The sequence below is a fragment of the Salmo salar genome, chromosome 05 (genome assembly GCF_965601325.2).
Source record: "Salmo salar chromosome 05, fSalSal1, whole genome shotgun sequence".
Lineage (NCBI taxonomy): Eukaryota > Metazoa > Chordata > Actinopteri > Salmoniformes > Salmonidae > Salmo > Salmo salar.
Window position 1 is genome coordinate 56,827,122 of NC_138295.1, and position 20,068 is coordinate 56,847,189.

At 43.3% G+C, this 20,068-nt stretch overlaps 1 protein-coding gene and 1 pseudogene across 2 annotated transcripts; one reads left to right on the top strand and one right to left on the bottom strand.

Moving 5' to 3' along the window:
- Positions 1-566: 566 nt before the first annotated feature.
- On the top strand, positions 567-7,419 carry LOC106605002 (tektin-2-like; annotated as a pseudogene).
- A 7,593-nt stretch (positions 7,420-15,012) lies between these two features.
- On the bottom strand, positions 15,013-19,891 carry LOC106605155 (uncharacterized). Of its 2 annotated transcripts, none has more exons than XM_014200517.3 (6): positions 19,763-19,891; positions 17,013-17,096; positions 16,600-16,929; positions 16,114-16,341; positions 15,934-16,036; positions 15,013-15,808 (listed from the first exon to the last, which is right to left on the bottom strand). In XM_014200517.3, exons 2-6 carry the CDS (start codon positions 17,062-17,064, stop codon positions 15,784-15,786), a joined length of 738 nt encoding a protein of 245 aa, XP_014055992.1. In that variant the 5' UTR covers positions 17,065-17,096; positions 19,763-19,891; the 3' UTR covers positions 15,013-15,783. The 2 variants fall into 2 exon arrangements, with proteins under 2 accessions (XP_014055992.1, XP_014055991.1); XM_014200516.3 differs by lacking the exon at positions 19,763-19,891 and adding an exon at positions 18,591-18,777.
- Positions 19,892-20,068: the final 177 nt, after the last annotated feature.

Sequence of the window (20,068 nt, forward strand, 5' to 3'; positions counted from 1 at the left end):
AAGTAATCAGGAGATCACATAAACATGTAAACTGCTGTCCAGAATTCATTCCAGCTACTTCTGCAGGAGTATTGTACTCAGGTTGTCCTAAGTAGCTTCAGGGTATTCAGTGTACATGTTTAGGGCTTTTCCACCATCGCTAACTTTATCCTAGGTTTTTCACATTTCATGCTTCATTTGACAGAGGGGTAGAGTTTCAGTTGCATTTACATGGCAGTCATGACTACTACCGTGCTTCCTATTCTGTGTCGACCCATTCCTCCCATGGAAAAGATTAGAAAATGTTTACTTTAAAGCATTATGAAACCTTTTTAATTGATCATGGCCAGGTTTCATACCCTACTATTTGACATATGATGATAATAAAACAAATGTAGAAAGTTAGGCCAGTTGGTTCACATCAGGAAGTGCTATAACGGCCTGTGTGCCCATTATGGTTGGATTATAACACTATCAAAAACGTCATTTTAGTGGAAAGGAATTTCCCTTTGCTGATGGGAGGATGTAGACCTGCATACAGGTCTCTACAACCTTTGACTGACTAACTCATTTCAAGTTGTCTATTTATGTTGGTAGGAATAGCCACTACGAGTAGGAAGCCCGGTCAGCGTTACTGGGTGACAGACTGGGAGACCAATAATAAGCTGCTCACGGACACCGCCGAGCACCAACGCCACCATTCACAGCAGACAAGGCAAGATGGGCGGGCCCTGAGGCACCAGACAGCCTGTAAGGTAGAGAGACGGAGAGACAGGGACTGTTATGGATGCCTGATGCCAGCCAGCAGGCCAAATGCATTGACAGAGAGATGACCAACTCATGTTCACATCTATACCCCGTAATAACAAAGTAATACTGTGTGTGACCGTGGGCTCTTCTCCGCCTCTCTGTCAGACATGCTGAGATGAAAGTGACAGCCAAGACAGGCTGGTTGACAGGATCAATGAGGTCACTGAGCAGAAGGACAGACTGCAGTTCTGCGTACAGGCAATGGAGAGAGAGATCAAAGCTCTGACACAGGTCATGGTCCCGTGTGGCTCAGTTGGTAGAGCATGGTGTTTGCAACGCCAGGGTTGTGGGTTCGATTCCCACGGGGGACCAGTACGGAGAAAAAAATGTATGAAATGTATTCATTCACTACTGTAAGTTGCTCTCGATAAGAGCGTCTGCTAAATGACAAAAATGTAAAATGTAAATGTCACTAATACTTGTTGTGGGAGAACTACTTAATGTTCAACTCACTTTACTAACCAAAAACATCATCAACACTTATACTGTAGTACGCATGTCACAGAACACAATCTGTCAGTGTCCCTAATTTGTTAACTCTAGGGACCTTTGGGAATCCACATTATACTATGCTTTTTAGTCTGGTGCAGTCTACTCTACCCAAATCCTACCCTTATTAGGTAAGATAATCATAATCTAATTATGCCTGAGGGGTGTTATTTTTGTTCTTTCTGTAAGTATGTGTGTTGGTTGACAATGAATGATAGCACACATGTTTAATCATCTAGCGGATCTACCTTGGGCGTTTAGTACAAACTGTATTGTCAACCCTGTCTGTCTGTCTCTGTCTCTCTCCCAGGTGAAGGAAGAGACGGAGAGGGCCCTGGCGGAAACGGCCGTGCCCCTGGAAGTGGTAGTGGAGTGTCTGACCCAGAGAGAGGGCCGGCGGGGGAGCGAGCTGGTCAGTGACCCCCCTGGAGGGCCAGCTGAAGAGGGAGGCCCAGATGATGGACACCATGCAGCAAGAGCTGCAGCAGCACATCAGCAAGGCCTTTGAGCAGCTCTGGTAATGCAGGATAGAGATTTAACTGAAGGTCTTTGGTTGTGTACTCGGGATATGGTTTAATTGATCCATGGAACATAAAGGGTTTCTATCTAACATGCAGCTGTGTTGCTCTTAAAAATAAAGGATAATGCGATGTGAAACCGAAACGGGTGGATGGTACTGACAATTGGAGGCAGGTGTGTCGTCTTGATTTCATTTTCACCATTGCTTCATTAAGATGAATTGCAGCACATTTGACAGGATTCGTTAACATTCCACTGCGTTCTGTAGCCTATGTGTGCTGATGTATGCATATAATTAGGAATTAGAACACTAGAATGGACGTTAGCTATCTTATGACGGTATAAAAGGTCAGCCATTTTGGTCAGGGAGTAGGGCAGCCAGTGCTGTGATTCAAATATTGTGAAAACAATCAATTTGAAGATTATCTTGACAGTATGTTTATTAGCTAACTAGCCAGACAGTTTTATTGGAATGATTCCAATCTTTTTTCAAATGAACTGCTAATATGCCAATATTCCATACAAACAATGCAGTCAATCCACAGCCATACACTGGCTTAAATCAGTTGATGATATTTTAGAGGCTATTCATACAGAAAATTGGTCTAAAACCTGTGTAAACTGTATTCATAATTATATGACAATATTTTAGGATGACAATTCTTTTACACAATTTCTGATACATCACATGCCTTTTATTTTCCTGCATAAGTAAAAGCAGGAAATGTATAATGTATGCCTCTACTCCCATTCATTCCATTTGGAATTCTCCCTGACCAAAACGGCTGCCATTATCATACCATTCTGGAACTTTGAGGGTTTATGACATATCCCCTCTAGTAATTTAAAAGGATCTATACTGATGTATGCTTGTGTGTCTGTAGTTCTATGCGGGTGATTCATCTAATTTCCCTTCTTAGCAATGTAGCATCAATAAAGTTTATTCCATTTAACTTTAAGCTGTCTCAAGGAAGCCCACCAACAGCTGACCTTTGACCTAACCAACGAGACTGAAGCCCTGGATGTGGATCTATCATGCCTGTCACTCACAGACAGGTCACCTGACAATATCTTTCAAGCCTGACCCCACCCACGTACCCACTAGGTAAGGACGGGAGCAGAGTAGTGCCTTGTCAACCTATTGAGTCAACATGTGTAGAATAAAGGAGATGATAGTGAGATGATCATGAGTGAAATTATACTGTATATTTCTAGGATATTTCTAGGAATTTTGTTTTACATAATCGTCACCCCTAAATACTTTGTATCGGTGTTCAGATAGCAGAACACTCAATGGCAGACAAATTCTCAGCCTTTACCTAAATCTTGATTTATGTTATTTTGGACCACTAAGCCTCTTCTGATCCACTAAACCTCTTCTGATCCTCTAAACCTGAAACATTTTCTCATTTATAACACTGTACTTATAGTGTACAGTACTTACCGATGTATAACTGTGGCTGATTTATTGTCTTTTACCCTGCAGTGCCTCCACACACCAAGAGTGGGAGCAGTTCACCCACTACAACGTGACCCGGGCTGAGGAGGAGATGCAGGCTTCCCTACAGCTGAGGGAGACCATGACCTCTACAAGGATACAGGTGCTAGAGGACTGATCTAGGATCAGTTTACCCTCCCCAAATCCTAACCTTAAACATTAGAGGTAAAAACACAAGACTGAGCTTAGATCAGTGTCTAGGGGCAACTTCAACCTACTCCTACAAAATAATGTGTGGGTGGAACTATCTGTGTATTGGGGGAGGAGGAGAGCGATACATGTTATTAGTAGCACAGGAAGTCAGGGTCGGGGAATGGAAACTGGGGAGGGTGGGGGCTCGTGTGGATGTACAGTCAGAGACCATTTTATGCAGTATGGAAATTGATTCCATTAGGCGTATAGGGCAACTCCCATAACAAACTAATAAAAAAAGGGATGTTTGGTATTTCTAAGTGTTTTTGGACGGCATTTTAATCATATGCTTGCTGCCCATTACAAACTGTATACGTGCCTGAGGCTGGTCTAGCCAGAGTGGGTACAAATCCCGGCCCATACCCTATTCTGCATCTCCCTCCTTCTCTGTCTCCCCTCTCATTTCATGCTAGCCCCATTTGAATACAAATGAAAATACTTTAAAAATAAATATATATACCACCAAACAAAAATATTAACTGAACATGCAACCATTTCAAAGATTTTACTGAGTTACAGTTCATATAAGGAAATCAGTCAATTGAAATAAATACATTAAGCCCTAATCTATGGATTTCACATGACTGGGAATAAAGATATGCATCTGTTGGTCACAGATACCCTTAAAAAAAAAGTAGGGTCTGGATTAGAAAACCAGTCTGTATCTGGTGTGATCACCATTTGCCTCATGCAGTGCGACACATCTTCTTCGCATAGAGTTGATCAGGCTGTTGATTGTGGCCTGTGGAATGTTGTCCCACTCCTCTTCATTGGCTGTGCGAAGTTGCTGGATATTAGCGGGAACTGGAACACGCTGTCGTACATGTCGATCCAGAACATCCCAAATATGCTTGATGGTTGACATGTCTGGTGGGTATGCAGGCCAGGGAAGAACTGCGACATTTTCAGCTTCCAGGAATTGTGTACAGATCCTTATGATATGGGGCTGTGCATTATCATGCTGAAACATGAGGTGATGGTGGCGGATGAATGGCACAACAATGGGCCTCGGGATGTTGTCACGGTATCTCAGTGCATTCAAATTGCCATCGCTAAAATGCAATTGTGTTCATTGTCCTTAGCTTATGCCTGCCCATACCATAACCCCACTGCCACCATGGGGCACTGTGTTCACAATGTTGATGGCCATTGCAAAATGTTGATTTTGTGGTCAATTAACCATTTCTTTGTGGATTTTGATTGGATTGGGGTTATTGTCTTGCTGGAAGATGCACTTCCGGCCAATTGTCAGTCTCTTGGCAGAGGAAACAAGGTTTTGGGTTAAAATGTCCTGATACTTACTACTAGGTAAAAAAAAGTTAATGATGCCATTGACCTTAACAAGGGCTTCAACAAGGGCCCGCAAAATAGCCCCATAACATCAAAGATCCAACACCATATTTTACCGTAGGTATGAGATACCTTTCTGTATAAAGTGCATTCGGAAAGTATTCAGACCCGTTCACTTTTTCCACATTTTGTTATGTTACAGCCTTATTCTAAAATGGGTTAAATAAAGGAAATTCCTCATCCATTGTCATAATGACAAAGCGAAAACAGGTTTTTAGAACTTTTTGCAAATGTATTAAAAATAAAAACATAAGTATTCACACCCTTTGTTAGAAGACTCGAAATTGAACTCAGGTGCGTCCTGTTTCCATTTCTCATCTTTGAGATATTTCTACAACTTGATTGGAGTCCACCCGTGGTAAATTCAATTGATTGGACATGATTTGGAAAGGCACACTCATGTGTGTATATAAGGTCCCACAGTTGAAAGTGCATGTCAGAGCAAAAACCAAGTCATGAGGTCGAAGGAATTGTCCATAGAGCTCAGAGGCGGGATTGCGTCGAGGCACAGATCTGGGGAAGGGTACCAAAACATTTCTGCAGCATTCAAAGTCCCCAAGAACACAGTGGCCTCCATCATTCCTAAATGGAAGAAGTTTGGAACCACCAAGAGTCTTCCTAAGAGCTGGCCGCCCGGCCAAACTGAGCAATCGGGGAAGAAGGCCTTGGTCAGGGAGGTGACCAAGAACCTGATGGTCACTCAGAGCTCCAGAGTTCCTCTGTGGAGATGGAAGAACCATCCAGAAAGACAACCATCCCTGCAGCATTCCACCAATCAGGCCTTTATGGTAGAGTGGCCAGACAGAAGCCACTCCTCAGTAAAAGGCACATGACAGCCCGCTTGGAGTTTGCCAAAGGGCACCTAAAGACTCTCAGACCATGAGAAACAAGCGTTTCTGGTCTGATGAAACCAAGATTGAACTCTTTGGCCAGAATGCCAAGGCTCATGTCTGGAGGAAACCTGGCACCATCCCTACGGTGAAGCATGGTGGTGGCAGCATCATGCTATGGGGATGTTTTTCAGTGGCAGGAACTGGGAGACTAGTCAGGATCGAGGGAAAGATGAACGGCGCAAAGTACAGAGAGATCCTTGATGAAAACCTGCTCCAGAGTGCTCAGGAACTCAGACTTCACCTTCCAACAGGACAATGACCCTAAGCACACAGCCAAGACAACGCAGGAGTGGCTTCGGGACAAGTCTCTGAATGTCCTTGAGTGGCGGTGACGTTCACCATCCAACTTGACAGAGCTTGAGAGGATTTGCAGAGAAGAATGGGAGTAACTCCGAAAGTACAGGTGTGCCAAGCTTGTAGCACCATACCCAAGAAGACTCAAGGCTGTAATTGCTACCAAAGGTGCTTCAACAAAGTACTGAGTAAAGGGTCTGAATAGTTATGTAAATGTGATATTTCTGTTTTTTATATTTAATACATTTGCAAAAATTTCTAAAAACCTGTTTTTGCTTTGTCATTATGGAGTATTGAGTGTAGATTGATGAGGATTTTTTTTTTGCTATCCATTTTAGGAAAGGCTGTAACCTAACAAAATGTGGAAAAATTCAAGGGGTCTGAATTCTTTACAAATTCACTGTATGCTTCTGTATATGCTGTATATGTGGCCAAATAGCACCGGTTCTAATTCAAGTGCCATTGCGTTCATCAAACTCCAGGCGGTGCTATGGTCAGACGCTACTGTCAAATATTATATACAATATAGCTCAGTACTTCCATTACTTATTTAATACAGTATTTTTTGCTCATCTTTATCAAGGGTGCCAATAATTATGGACATGAATGTATTGCAAAGACACCAGTAAGTGGACTTCAGTAACTGTTGTATTGGAATGCTGGTGTAGGGGATTGTTTAAGCTGAGCAGGACATATGGGTTTATTTCAAAGGCATGAGGTAGCACTTGTTTTATTTGGCTCAGGCTGAAGCGGTGTAAACTGTATCCGAAGAATATCATCTTGATCGATATACAGTACAGAAGCACTGAACAGGAACGGGAGTCTGATCAATAAATGCTGTATATCCTCTTTACGAGGGGATTGTAATGTGTGCCTGGGGGTTGTTGGCATTCTCACTCACACAGTCTGAAGAGGACATTGTCATCCCCTTTTGAAAACATCATAAGCATGTTTTTGGGATAAGTTTGAAGGACATATTACTTTAAAAAAAAAAAATGCCATGATTGGCCATTTTCATAAACTGAAGTGTATCTGACTAAGTATAGCAAGATCATCCTCTCCAAGAGCGTCTCAGAGTTGGAGTGGTAATCTACTGTAGGACCAGGTCCCCCTTCTCCATATAATCTTATTCATTAGGATCTAAAAGGCAAGACTGATCCTATATCAGCCCACCTACTCTGAGACTTTCTGAATACGGGCCCCATATTCCTTATAACTGCACCATAAGACTCTTACTCATCTCCCTCCTCTGTGTGGTGTCTGATGCCCCCATCTCTTATGTCCCTTCAGAGCCAGAATGACCCGGAGGGGCAGCGGATCACCACTGGGTTCAACCTGCGCAAGACCACCATGTATCCAGAGCTAATCCTTAGAAAGGCTCTTGTTAAGCATTAATGACATGCTTAGCTCTTACACTGGGTTCTTCTCATGCTATACATCCACTAAACCCATTAGACCTCCCTCCCCCCGTCTCTCTGAGACGCACTGACCTAAGCTGCTCTCTCCACCCTTCAACTGATCTCCCTTCTAATCAGAGCAGCACAGCCATTTTTCTTTGTTAGCGCTCCACAGGGCCCTGTCCATCTCCATAGACATGAATACATATAGTCCTGGTAAGGAAGTCCACTCCAGAGGCAATAACAATAGCAGTGTCTGGAATGCACAGGGAGGGATTAGATAAGACTGGTTGTCAATGCAGGGAAGGCAGATCGCCTAGGTTTCTCATGAATGTGTTCTGGATCAGTAACATCATATATACAGTAGAGTACAGTAGATCCAAACAAGAAGTGGAATCTATGAATCAACTATTGTGTGAAAGCTAGAGGCTAGACCAAGAACCATAGAGAGCATAGATGGTGATAAGATAGCATTGACTAGCATAGAGTTTAGAAAGCAAAGAGGACAATTCTAGACGGCCCTTCTTAGTTGTGGCTATTCTTTGGTCCTGGAGGGTCGTTGTGTGTTCAGACGTTTGTTCTATGAAAGCCTGCAGAGATTGACCCTTCAGAGGACCTGAGTTGTTGTAAAGGTTGACTTTGTCATGGAAAAGGAGCAGTGTCTCTGTTTGTCATAGTATACTGAACAGAAATATGAACGCAACATGTAAAGTGTTGGTCCCGTGTTTCATGACCTGATGTAAAAGATACCAGAAATGTTCCATATGCAAAAACATTTTTTTCTCTCAAATTGTGTGCACAAATTAGTTTACATCCACATTAGTGAGCATTTCTCCTTTTCCAAGACAATCCATCCACCTGACAGGTGTGGCATATCAAGAAGCTGAAACAGCATGATCATTACACAGGTGCACCTTGTGCTGGGGGACAATAAAAGGCCACTAAAATGTGTAGTTTTGTCACACAACACAATGCCACAGATGTCTCAAGTTTTGAGGTAGCGTGCAATTGGCATGCTGACAGCAGGATTGTCCACCAGAGTTGTTGCCAGAGAATTGAATGTTCATTTCTCTACCATAAATCGCCTCCAATGTAGTTGTAGAGATTTTGGCAGTACGTTCAACCGGCCTCACAACCGCAAACCACGTGTAACCTCCATATCCAGCTTCTTCACCTGCGGGGTCGTCTGAGACCAGCCACCTGGACAGCTGATGAAATTGAGGAATATTTCTGTCTGAATAAAGCCCTTTTATGGGGAAAAACTCATTCTGATTGGCTAGGTCTGGCTTCCCAGTGGATGGGCCTATGCCCACCCATGGCTGCGTCATGACTTGTCAAGTGAAATCCTTAAATTAATGAATTTATTTTAATTGACTGATTTCCTTCTATGAACTCTAAATCAGTAAAATCATTGAAGTTGTTGCATGTTGGGTTCATATGTTTGTTCAGTATATAATGTGTGTCCATACCTTGACTCTGTGATCTCTGTAGGTGCATTCTGGACTGGTGGAAGAGGCTAAGCCGTTGGGAGCCACCATAGAAGCGCTACAGCAGAAACTAGCCAAGTCTATGTGAGTGTATGTGTTATTGAGTTGCTATGAAAGTGAGCACATCATATATCCACCTCGTATGACTCTTTCACAGCATACTGAACATATCATGTGCTACCTTTCATAGCATATTGCCGTTTGATGTAAGGACCCCCCCCCCCCCCCCACCATCTAACCCTGTGTTGCTGTTCTGTGACCCTGTGTACCAGGCACTCTCTGCAGTCCCTAGAGGCTCAACAGGCCTGTATGGGAGAGGACCTGTCCAGGAAGCAGGAGGCCCTGGAGCTGGAGCAGCGCAGCGACCTCATCCGCCAGCACCTGGAGGCCCTGTCTGAGGCTGAGACAGTCAAGATCATCCCTGGAGTCACCGTCCCCATCCCCGGCTTCACCAGAGAGATGTACTGATGAGGTGGACACACGCACGAACGTGCGCACCCTTTTATTCATGGCCGTAAAGCGTTTTGAAATTCACTATGTATGGAGCGGTTGTACTTTGACTCCCATTCCCTGACTGAATTGTGGATTTACAATAGCGATCAATTTAACTAAAGCCTCACACAGTTTAAAATGTGCTTTTTATTACAAAGAATAGGCAGCAAAATATACAATATGTTTACAATATAGAAAAGTTAGAGAATAAGGAATTATTTTTAAAACAAATCATTTTAGAGCGTTACATAAAAAAATATCAAGTGTAGTTCAGTACAATGAGAGGCGGGATAAAAATGATAGCTTCTACAAAAACAGGCAACACACTGGGCAAAAGTTGATCTTTCCAATTTTAGAACTCGTCAATTGGCCAACAAAGCAGTTCACTTTCCACATTGTTCCAATGCACTGAAAGGTCTTGCTGCTCACAGGGAAGGAAGCTCCTCCCAAAGCGTTTTGCACACTTACTGTCCTTTTATGAGTCCATCTTTGAGTAGGGGAGTGTAGCGAAAGTACTTGGGTACTGTAATCAATGGTTCACCGTTACAAGTTGTCCTCAAAATGCTCCTGAAGCCTCTCTCCTCTGTTACTGTATCGCCTGTGTCTCCTAAACAGAAACCAACAGAAGCTCTAATATGTGTAAATACACAGTGAACATGTTTTATATTTTAGTCATTTAGCAGACACTCTTATCCAGAGTGACTTACAGGAGCAATTAGGGTTAAGTGCCTTGCTCAAGGGCACATCGGCATATTTTTCACCTAGTCGGCTCAGGGATTTGAACCAGCGATCGTTCGATTACCGGCCCAACGCTCTTAACCGTTAGGCTACCTGCCGCCCATATACTGCACTGATAGAATAAACAAAATAATTGTAATATCAACTGACAATGTCAAGCGTGCAATGCCTTGATGTGATATTGTAGCTTCCCATTTTGAGGTGTCAATCCCTTTTATTTTTTACAATTCTTTTATCTTTTCCCTTCTGCCGTCTGTCAGCGACCTCTGTTTCCTTGTTATATACGGCTTTATCTTACAGTGTGTACCATAGCTCAAAATTAAATTTGTATCTGCACTGTGTGACTGTCAGTGTGTGTTACCGTACCTCCACAGTAGAAAAGCTAGCACTGCTCCACAGACCAGTAGGATGATGAGCCAGACCACTGCCACCGTGGTCCTTTTGTCCTCTCTCTCACACGGCTCTGACAGACCAGACAGGACAAGGTCACGACAAAACAATATGGGAAAATGTTATGGTGTCCATAGGGCAGCCTCGGAGTCACTCGGACTTGGCTCTCGAAATATAGACAGTGTACATATTAACCTGAACGCTACATAGGGCACGCCACTCACACCCACCGAGAAGGCTGTACATTCAATGGATATGAATAGTGTGGCACTAGCTTGGGCGTCGACTGTTTCTGCATTTGACAAGGCCTTTGAGGAAAAGTTACTTGCCTGTTCTGTCTGTCAAAGAGATAGGAGATTTCTTACCCATGCTTTGCACTACTATTACATAGAACATTGGTCACCAACCCTGGTCTTGGAGAACTACAGGGTTTGCAGGGTTTTCTTACAACCTAGCACAACCACATCTGATACAGCCTTGAGCTGCGCTAGCTAGAGGAACAGTCTGCGTACACTGTAGCTCTTCATGACCAGGGTGGGTGACCACCGGCATAGAGACTGACAGACAGATGGAGTTTGTGTAAACTTATGGCTGATTCACAATATAGGGCCAACATGATCCTTTCTAGCACGGTTCCAAACAAAAACAGTATGGTGGATGCGTAACCAGGTCATGCCAGTACAGCTTGGATTGGTTTGGCCCTGTAGTATGAATCAGGCATGAGAGACAGATAGAGTTTGTGTAGAGACTGAGAGACAGATGGGGATAGTTAGTGTGTGGGGTTCCATACCTGCTGTGTAGGTGGCAGAGCTGTGGCCCAGCTTGTTGCTCACCATGCAGGTGAAGTGACCACAGATGGGGGAGGAGGAGATGAACAGGGTCTTCCCATCAGGCGACACGTGTCCCACAGCATCGGAGATGGCTGCCCGCTCGTGGAGCCAGCTGAATTTAAGGTCTGTCCCCCAGGTCTCCACACAGAACAGGGAGGAGTGGGACGCGTTCACTCTCACTGAGGGGTGGTGCACAGCCTCTGAGAGGAAAGACAAGAGACAGAGAAAAGAGAAAGCGACCAGGTGTGAGAGAGGTGAGACTTGGAAGTTGCAACTGAAAATTGTCTCAAAGAGGAGAAAGAGAGGAGAGAGAACAGAGGTTGGTTGTGTTGTGAAGTAACAGTGTGAGTTGAGCGTGTTGTCTACTGAGGCTTGGTGGTGGGGACTTGAGAAGTACGAGGCTGTGAGGAGAAAACACATCAGAAACTTGGAAAGAAGACATTTGACAGAGACAAATACAGAGCTTGGAACTATTGAAGAGGAATTGCGCGAGACAGTCATTGGACTTATAAACTGAAATTTTACCGACTCAAAGTTGAGTGTTGGACTGCAGTGAAGAATACATTTATAAAGACAAAGGAGCTTAGGCAGAACTGACCCAACAGTTAATCCTCTATAAGAACATAACTCCAGGGGACAGGAAGGAATATCTAGGAATGTATTCAAACCAACAACGTAATCAGAAAGTCTGTCAGCCGTATTGTCACATAACTAACACGTCATTATAGTTACATTGAAGTAATAAGTCAGCATAGGTGACATAGAACAACGGTTAAAAGTCACAATTTGGATATATTCTAATGAGACCATGTTGACCGTCGTACCGTACTCCTTGACGATACACTGCGCAGAGGTCTTGACACCAGCCTGGTCAGTGACGGTCACGATGTACACCCCGCTGTCCGCCACGCCAAAGCCCTCCAGCTTCAGTATTGACCCCTGCTGCTCCAGACTCAGACGCCCGTCCAAGAGTTTGTCTTGACCGGGGAACGTAATCAACGTCATTTTCCCAGGATTCCCTGGAGTTTTTGCATTCTCTGGCTCCCGCTCCCAGGTTATCATGGAGATAATTTCTTTTGGACCGTGGTCGCTCTGGACCTGGAGAACTAGACGTCCGGCTGGGAGTACATTGACCGGCTGCGGGGTCTGGAAGTGGACCGACACGCACTGGTATCCACAAGTCACTGGGGACAGAAACATGATCATACGTTGTTATTGTGTTGCCTGTGGTGATTGGAAATCAATACCTTAGCAACCTTTGATGGAGGCTGATGGAGAAAGAAATTGGAAGGGCTCAATGTAATGGCAGGAGTGGAATGAATGGGCATTTCAATGAGTCTGTCCTCCGATTTAAAATGACACCAGCCTCCACTGCTAACCACTGATACGGTTGGTTTCTATGCTTTTCATGACTTAGCTCATGATTTCTTACATTTATATTTAGTATGAAGTGAAGAGGACTTTCATCAGGTAGTCAACCAGTGACTGAACGCACATGACAGTTCTGCCTGATGTGATGTTTGTCAAGCTTTGTTGTTACATCACATAACCTCTGTGGAAACCTCCATCAAACACAAAGGGAAGTTTACATCTCTTAGAGCGGAAGACATCATTTCCTTAGAAGACACAGATTGAAACACCCTATTGTCTCAACCACCTCAGATGACCAGAGCTGCACGCTCCTTGGCTCGTTCTAGACATATAAACTCTGCAAAAAAAGAAACGTCCTCTCACTGTCAACTGCGTTGATGCGTTGCGATGATGCGATGATGCGTTGCGCAGACCGCACCACCCTCTGGAGAGCCCTGCGGTTGTGGGCGGTAGAGTTGCTGTACCAGGCGGTGGTACAGCCCGACAGGATGCTCTCAATTGTGCATCTGTAAAGGTTTGTGAGGGTTTTAGGTGACAAGCCAAATTTCTTCAGCCTCCTGAGGTTGAAGAGGCGCTTTTGTGCCTTCTTCACCACGCTGTCTATGTGGGTGGACCATTTTAGTTTGTCAGTGATATGTACGTCAAGGAACTTAAAACTTTACACCTTCTCCACTGCTGTCCCATTGACGTGGATAGGGGGGTGCTCCCTCTGCTGTTTCCTAAATTCTACGATCATCTCCTTTGTTTTGTTGACGTTGAGTGAGAGGTTATTTTCCTGACACCACACTCTGAGAGCCCTCACCTCCTCCCTGTAGGCTGTCTCGTCGTTGTTGGTAATCAAGCCTACTACTGTTGTCTCATCTGCAAACTTGATGATTGAGTTGCAGGCGTGCATGGCCACACAGTCATGGGTGAAAAGTGAGTACAGGAGGGGGCTGAGCACACACCCTTGTGGGACCCTAGTGTGGAGGATCAGCGAAGTGGAGATGTTGTTTCCTACCTTCACCACCTGGGGGCGGCCCGTCAGGAAGTCTAGGACCCAATTCCACAGGGCGGGGTTGAGACCCATGGCCTCGAGCTTAATGATGATCTTGGAGGGTACTATGGTGTTGAATGCTGAGCTATAGTCAATGAACAGCATTCTTACATAGGTATTCCTCTTGTCCAGATGGGATAGGGCAGTGTGATGGCAATTGCATTGTCTGTTGACCTATTGGGGCGGTAAGCAAATTGAAGTGGGTCTAGGTTGACAGGTAAGGTGGAGGTGATATGATCCTTGATTAGCCTGTCAAAGCACTTCATGATGACAGAAGTGAGTGCTATGGGGTGATAATCAATTAGTTCAGTTACCTTTGCATTCTTGGGTACAGGAACAATGGTGGCCATCTTGAAGCATGTGGGGACAGCAGACTGGGATAGGGAGAGTATGTCCGTTAACACACCAGCCAGCTGGTCTGCGCATGCTCTGAGGACGCAGCTAGGGATGCCGTCTGGGCTGGCAGCCTTGCGAGGATTAACACGTTTAAATGTCTTACTCACGTCGTCCATGGCGATCCGACGGTCCTTGGTACCTGGCCGCGTCGGTGGCACTGTGTTGTCCTCAAAGCGGGCAAAGAATGTGTTTAGCTTGTCTGGCAGCAAGACGGCGGTCTCAGCGACTTGGCTGGTTTTCCTTTTGTAGTCAGTGATTGTCTGTAAACCCTGCCACATATGTGTCATGTCTGAGCTGTTGAATTGCGAGTCAACTTTGTCTCGATATTGACGTTTTGCCTGTTTGATTGCCTTGCAGAGGGAACTACTACTCTATTTGTATTCTACCATATTCCCCGTCACCTTGCCAAGGTTAAATGTGGTGGTTCGTGCTTGGAGTAGGCCATTCAAGGAGTTGGGCTGATAGCCCTCTAATGTCATCGGTCTCTGCTATTGCTTGCAGAAACAATAGAGAAGCAATAGAGAACAAATGCAGAAAGGCCCACCCTCCACTTGTGCTATGTCATGAACATACCTGGACCACCAAGTGCCTTTTGTTAAGTAAATCAGGTGAAAAGGAGACTGGAGTGCGACTTTAATTAAATCATCTTATCTACATTTGCAAAAACAAATAACAATACGGTACAGTATTTCCAATTCAAGTTCTCTGTGAATGACAATGACATCCATTTTTTTGTCCCCCCCCAGTTTTATCATTAGAATGTCATACAAAACGAGGCAACGGTGTTCTTTAGGACCATGCAGACGACTCCGAGCGGTCAGGTAGGATGTTTGGATTTTTTATCCCCCCCCCCCCCCCCCCCCCCCCCACTTCTAAAACCAAAGTTACAAATTGAAGTGATATTTTGAATAGAGGAATTTCTAAAACAAGCCAGTGGATGGCGCTATTAAATAGGTGGTGCTGTGCTTTTCCTCACTCATCCAGACTGCTGTGTTTCTATGTCTCTTCACTGTCTCCTATGGAAGTGTAGCAAAGTGGACGCTTTCAAAGATTTCCTATCAGGTTATGAAATAGGTTAAATCCACACATGCTCCGTCACAATAATGTGAATTTTTTCCCATTTGCTTTATATCATCACAAAAGTAGGTTTAAGTTTAGGTTCATTTGTACATGTGCACAATGTAAATGTGATGGCATAGAGTACTTTCAAAAAAAAAGATACAAAGATATAATTAGTCAAAATATACGTGTGGACACTGCATCAATAAATACCACAAATAGGCATAGAAATACAATTTGTAAGTCGCACTGGATAAGAGCGTCTGCTAAATGACGTAAATGTAAAATGTAATACACCAATAACAAGCATTTCACTATACCCGCAATAACATCTGCTAAATATATGTATGTGACCAATACAATTTTAATTTGATAAATAGGCATATAAATATATTTTAGTGATGGTGAATAGGGCCACAGCTCTTGATAGGAATCATATTTGGTCTGGTAGTGTGACTTATTGCAATAGAATATTAAAGACTTGTGTGAGCGTGCCATTAATAAGTGCCATAAATAAGTGCCATAAATAAGACTGATAACGGAACGCGATGGCCCTCCTAAGGTCATGTCCTCCGCTGTCTGCATTTCCTGTTAAGAACACACAGCAATGTCAAAAGTGTGCACATACCAAACACTATACCAGGAGTTTATTCATGTGCCAAATGAGTGTATTACTGTAAAAGACAAGCCAGGGAGATGTTCTGTAATCTTACCAGTAGAGATATCCACATGTGATTAGAATCGCTATGATGAAGCCCAGTAATACACCACACAGAGTGTTACAGGATTGGATACTTTGGGATGGTGTAGGAGAATCTAGGCAACAACAAAGAAGCATGAAAGACAAAAAAAACTCAAAATAGTCATAATAAATAATCATAATGCATGTATACCAGTGACGTAGTATGTGACACTTGTCCCCAGACTGCTGTTGACAACACAGGTGTAGTTGTGGCCCTTCATTCCGGACACGTAGAGTCTCCTGCCATCTGCAGAGAGATTGTCTGTCTGATTGGACAGCTCTACCCCATCCACCAACCAGGAAAACACTGGGCTGTCCCACTGTGCCCTGTCATTGGCCACCTCACACTGGAGCGACAAAGACGCTACAGGAGCAGCAACTAGGCGAGAGGGAGGGAGAGAAAAAGTTAGGCAGAACAAATAGTCCAAATATAGTTATATTGGTTTCTGCGTTCTTACATAGTTCTGCACATAAGGGTAGCCTCGGCACCCAGGCTTCACTCACATTGTTCGGAAGGTGAGGTGAAAGCCTGTGACCGAGGCTAATGTCAAGGTAATATGACTTTTCAGTTTGCACAGTATTTGACCCAAACAAAATCTAGGTAGTGACCAGAATTATTGGTGTAGCTGTTTCTCACCAATCTCTCTAACAAGTATATTTGCTGATTGCTCGTTCCCCATCTGGTCAGTCACAGTGATGGTGTACATTCCATAGTCAGATGAACTTATATTCTCCACCCTAAATGAGGCCTCCTTCTGGTCTAGAGGATTGCCAGGTGCATCTTGGTGATTGGCCAGCCTGACCTGTCCCTGACCCTTCTCAGTCTGGCGGTCCCAAATCACCATGATGATCTTCTCTGTTGGTGTAATCTGGAACTGGGTCTGCAGGACCAGCTCTCTCCCCGGAGCCACATAAAGGAGACCCTTGTTCTGGAAATGCACTGACAGGCATTGGTGTGGGTGGGGCACTGAGGAAAGATAGACAAGGAGTTACTGTACGTCTTATGTACACGTTACTGTACCATAAAGTGGATTATTAAAAAAAACTCACAGAGGGCCAGGATCAGACAAATACGCCAGACCAGGATATGCTGTGTTTCCATCACATCTGCAGAGCTATTTAGATTTTACAATGCTGAGGACAAAGAGCGAAAGAGTTTGCAACAGCATTTAAACGTGCACTCTATCACTCCCGTTTTCAGGGGCAGAGGCATATCCCCCTAATGTATTTGAATGGGCTTTGGTGGCAAAATGCTATTCAAATCAAACAACAATAAGCTGTATTTTGATGATTGTTAGCTACAGTATATGCATAAAATGTGTTTCAATGGGCTTGACATCATTTTTTCCCCTTGGAGATGGTTCTGTGGCAACATAGTATGGTGAAAATTACAAGATTATGTTATAATGCTATTATTGCATCAAATGGTTGTTTTATGCAACAGAATAAGGGGTTGTTGGAACGCTCATCTGTGTGTGTTCTACTGAGGATGGGCCTCTGGGAGATAACACTGACAGGAGATTTACGATGTCTTTTGGGGGATAAAGCCTAAAGAGACCGCATTACAGAGCATGAGTTAATGTTTCTGTTCTATACGGTACCAGGAAGACATGACTCCAGTATGGAGTTGGGGGGCCAGACACTGGTCTCTATACAATGAAAACTGTCTTTATAGAAAATACTGTCTGCTGTGAATTATAAGTATCTTTCATACAAATCTTAACCTTGTGACCCATTCTATACATCTGTTGTTCATCATGTAGGTTGAAAGGGGTGTATCTTAGCTATAAAATACCTTTGTACTTTTGTCTCGGGCTCTCAACGAATCACCTGAGGGTGATTCGTCGACCAGCCATCATTATCGTAGAGCACTCAATCTATTCACTTTATGTGTGTGTGTTGTATTGACCTGCTCCCTTATTAATAAGTGATTAAAGATTTAGTTTAAGTATAACTCTGACTTGTGTGATAAGTTTGTCTCTCCTCATTTGATAGTAATGAAATTAACCATCACAAAAGATATAAAACAATACTACGTATTCAGAGCAGTTTCAGAATTGCTATTAAAATATTCAAACCTTTCTTGCGTATTTTTAACCTGCTCTGTATTACTGTACAATGAGACACGAAATCTATTTATGTGGCGGCATCCTATATTACATAATACTGTATCCTTTGCTTGTCAATCCCTTCCGTTCATTATTTTGTACCTGATATAAGCAGACATTTTTTACATTTTAGTCATTTAGCAGACACTCTTATCCAGAGCGACTTACAGTAGTGAATGCATACATTTCATACAATTTCATACATTTTTTTCTGTGCTGGCCCCCCGTGGGAATCGAACCCACAACCCTGGCGTTGCAAACACCATGCTCTACCAACTGAGCTACAGGGAAGGCTGACAGACATTCTAAACATGGCCAAAAGCCATGGTAACAAGATAATATGCTCAGTTGGCTAGTTAAACCTTGAGCTCACGGTTACTGTTGATTGTAACACTTGCCTGGGTGCCAGTGTTGTAGCACCCCTTTCAACTTGTCATGCCAAAGAATGCCAAATATGACAACTAAAAGCAGTGGCATCCAGGTTATTCAGTAATACAAAAGACAGGTCTTCATAGCTTACCTTTTCATTTGGATGTTCTGTAGGGTCACCGTACAGGTCAGCTTGATATATTTCTATTTTCTTGCCTAATGTTTCCTGATTTGAAGGACATCAAACTCAATGCCGACTGGCACTTAAAATAGCTACTGTATGTAAGTGTTGAACCTGTTTTTCTTCCCTTTCCACAATTCAGTATGGCAGGAATGAAAATGAGCCTTGTGATAAGGGAGTGACTCCTACTAGGGGAGTAACAGAAAGTAACTCCTACTGTACAGTATCTCCCTTGTACCAGATGGTACTCCTGACTGAATAGTCATACATTTGAATTCATCCTTGTACAGATACGGTGCAAGGCACTCAAATGCCCTTAAAAAAGGAAACAATTCCATATTCCAGACTTATGTTAGAACCCTACATTGGATGAAATAGTATTTTCAAGACTATCGCTGTTTTCAATTGTCATTCCTACATTCATGTTCAGTGCTGTAAAAATACTTTAAAGTACTACTTAAGTAGTTTTTGGGGGGTATCTGTATTGGTATCTTTATTTTACTATTTATTTTTGACAGCGTTGACTTTTACTTCACTTACATTCCTAAGGAAAATAATTAACTTTTTACTCCGTACATTTTCCCTGACACACAAAAGTTGTCATTACATTTATCATTCTTAGTGGGACAGGAAAATGGTCCAATTCACGCACGTATCAAGAGGTCATCCCTACTGCCTGATCTGACAGACTCACTAAACACATGCTTCTCTATCCGTGAAAAAAAAGAAAAGAAAATGGTGCTATCTGGTTTGCTTAATATAAGGAATTAGAAATGACTTGTACTTTTGATACTTAAATATATTTTAGCGATTACATTTACTTTTGATACTTAAGTATATTTAAAACCAAATACTTTTAGACTTTTACTCAAGTAGTATTCTACTGGTTGACTTTTACTTGAGTTATTTTCTATTACGGAATCATTACTTTTACTCAAGTATGACGATAGGGTACTTTTTTTGTTGTTGCAGGATAGATATTGAAATTCATACATATCACTCAACATCAATGCTGGATAGAGAGCAGAGACCCAAGTCACATTCATAACAACAGCCTCCCTTCAAATACATAGAGATCCACTCACAAACAATTATCTATATTATCAAAGATGTTCAGATACCTAAGTAAGGAGCTACGTTACCCTCGGTCCTACTGAGCCCATGTCCATGCGTGCGGACAAGCAGACAAACATCCATCCGCCAAGACACATGTCCATCCCCCGTACACACCTCCATGTGCACGCATTTCCAAATGCATCCACATGACACTGACAAATAATGGTAGGGTCCAAAACGTAACACCGGCCTGAGCCATCCGAGCCGCCCAGCCCATCCAGCCACCACAAATATCCTTTGTTTTAAATACAGAGAGAACCAATAGATCAGCCAGCCCGAGCCGCTTGCACTTCGTGACCCCCAGCCGGTATAGTCAGTAACTCTCACCACAA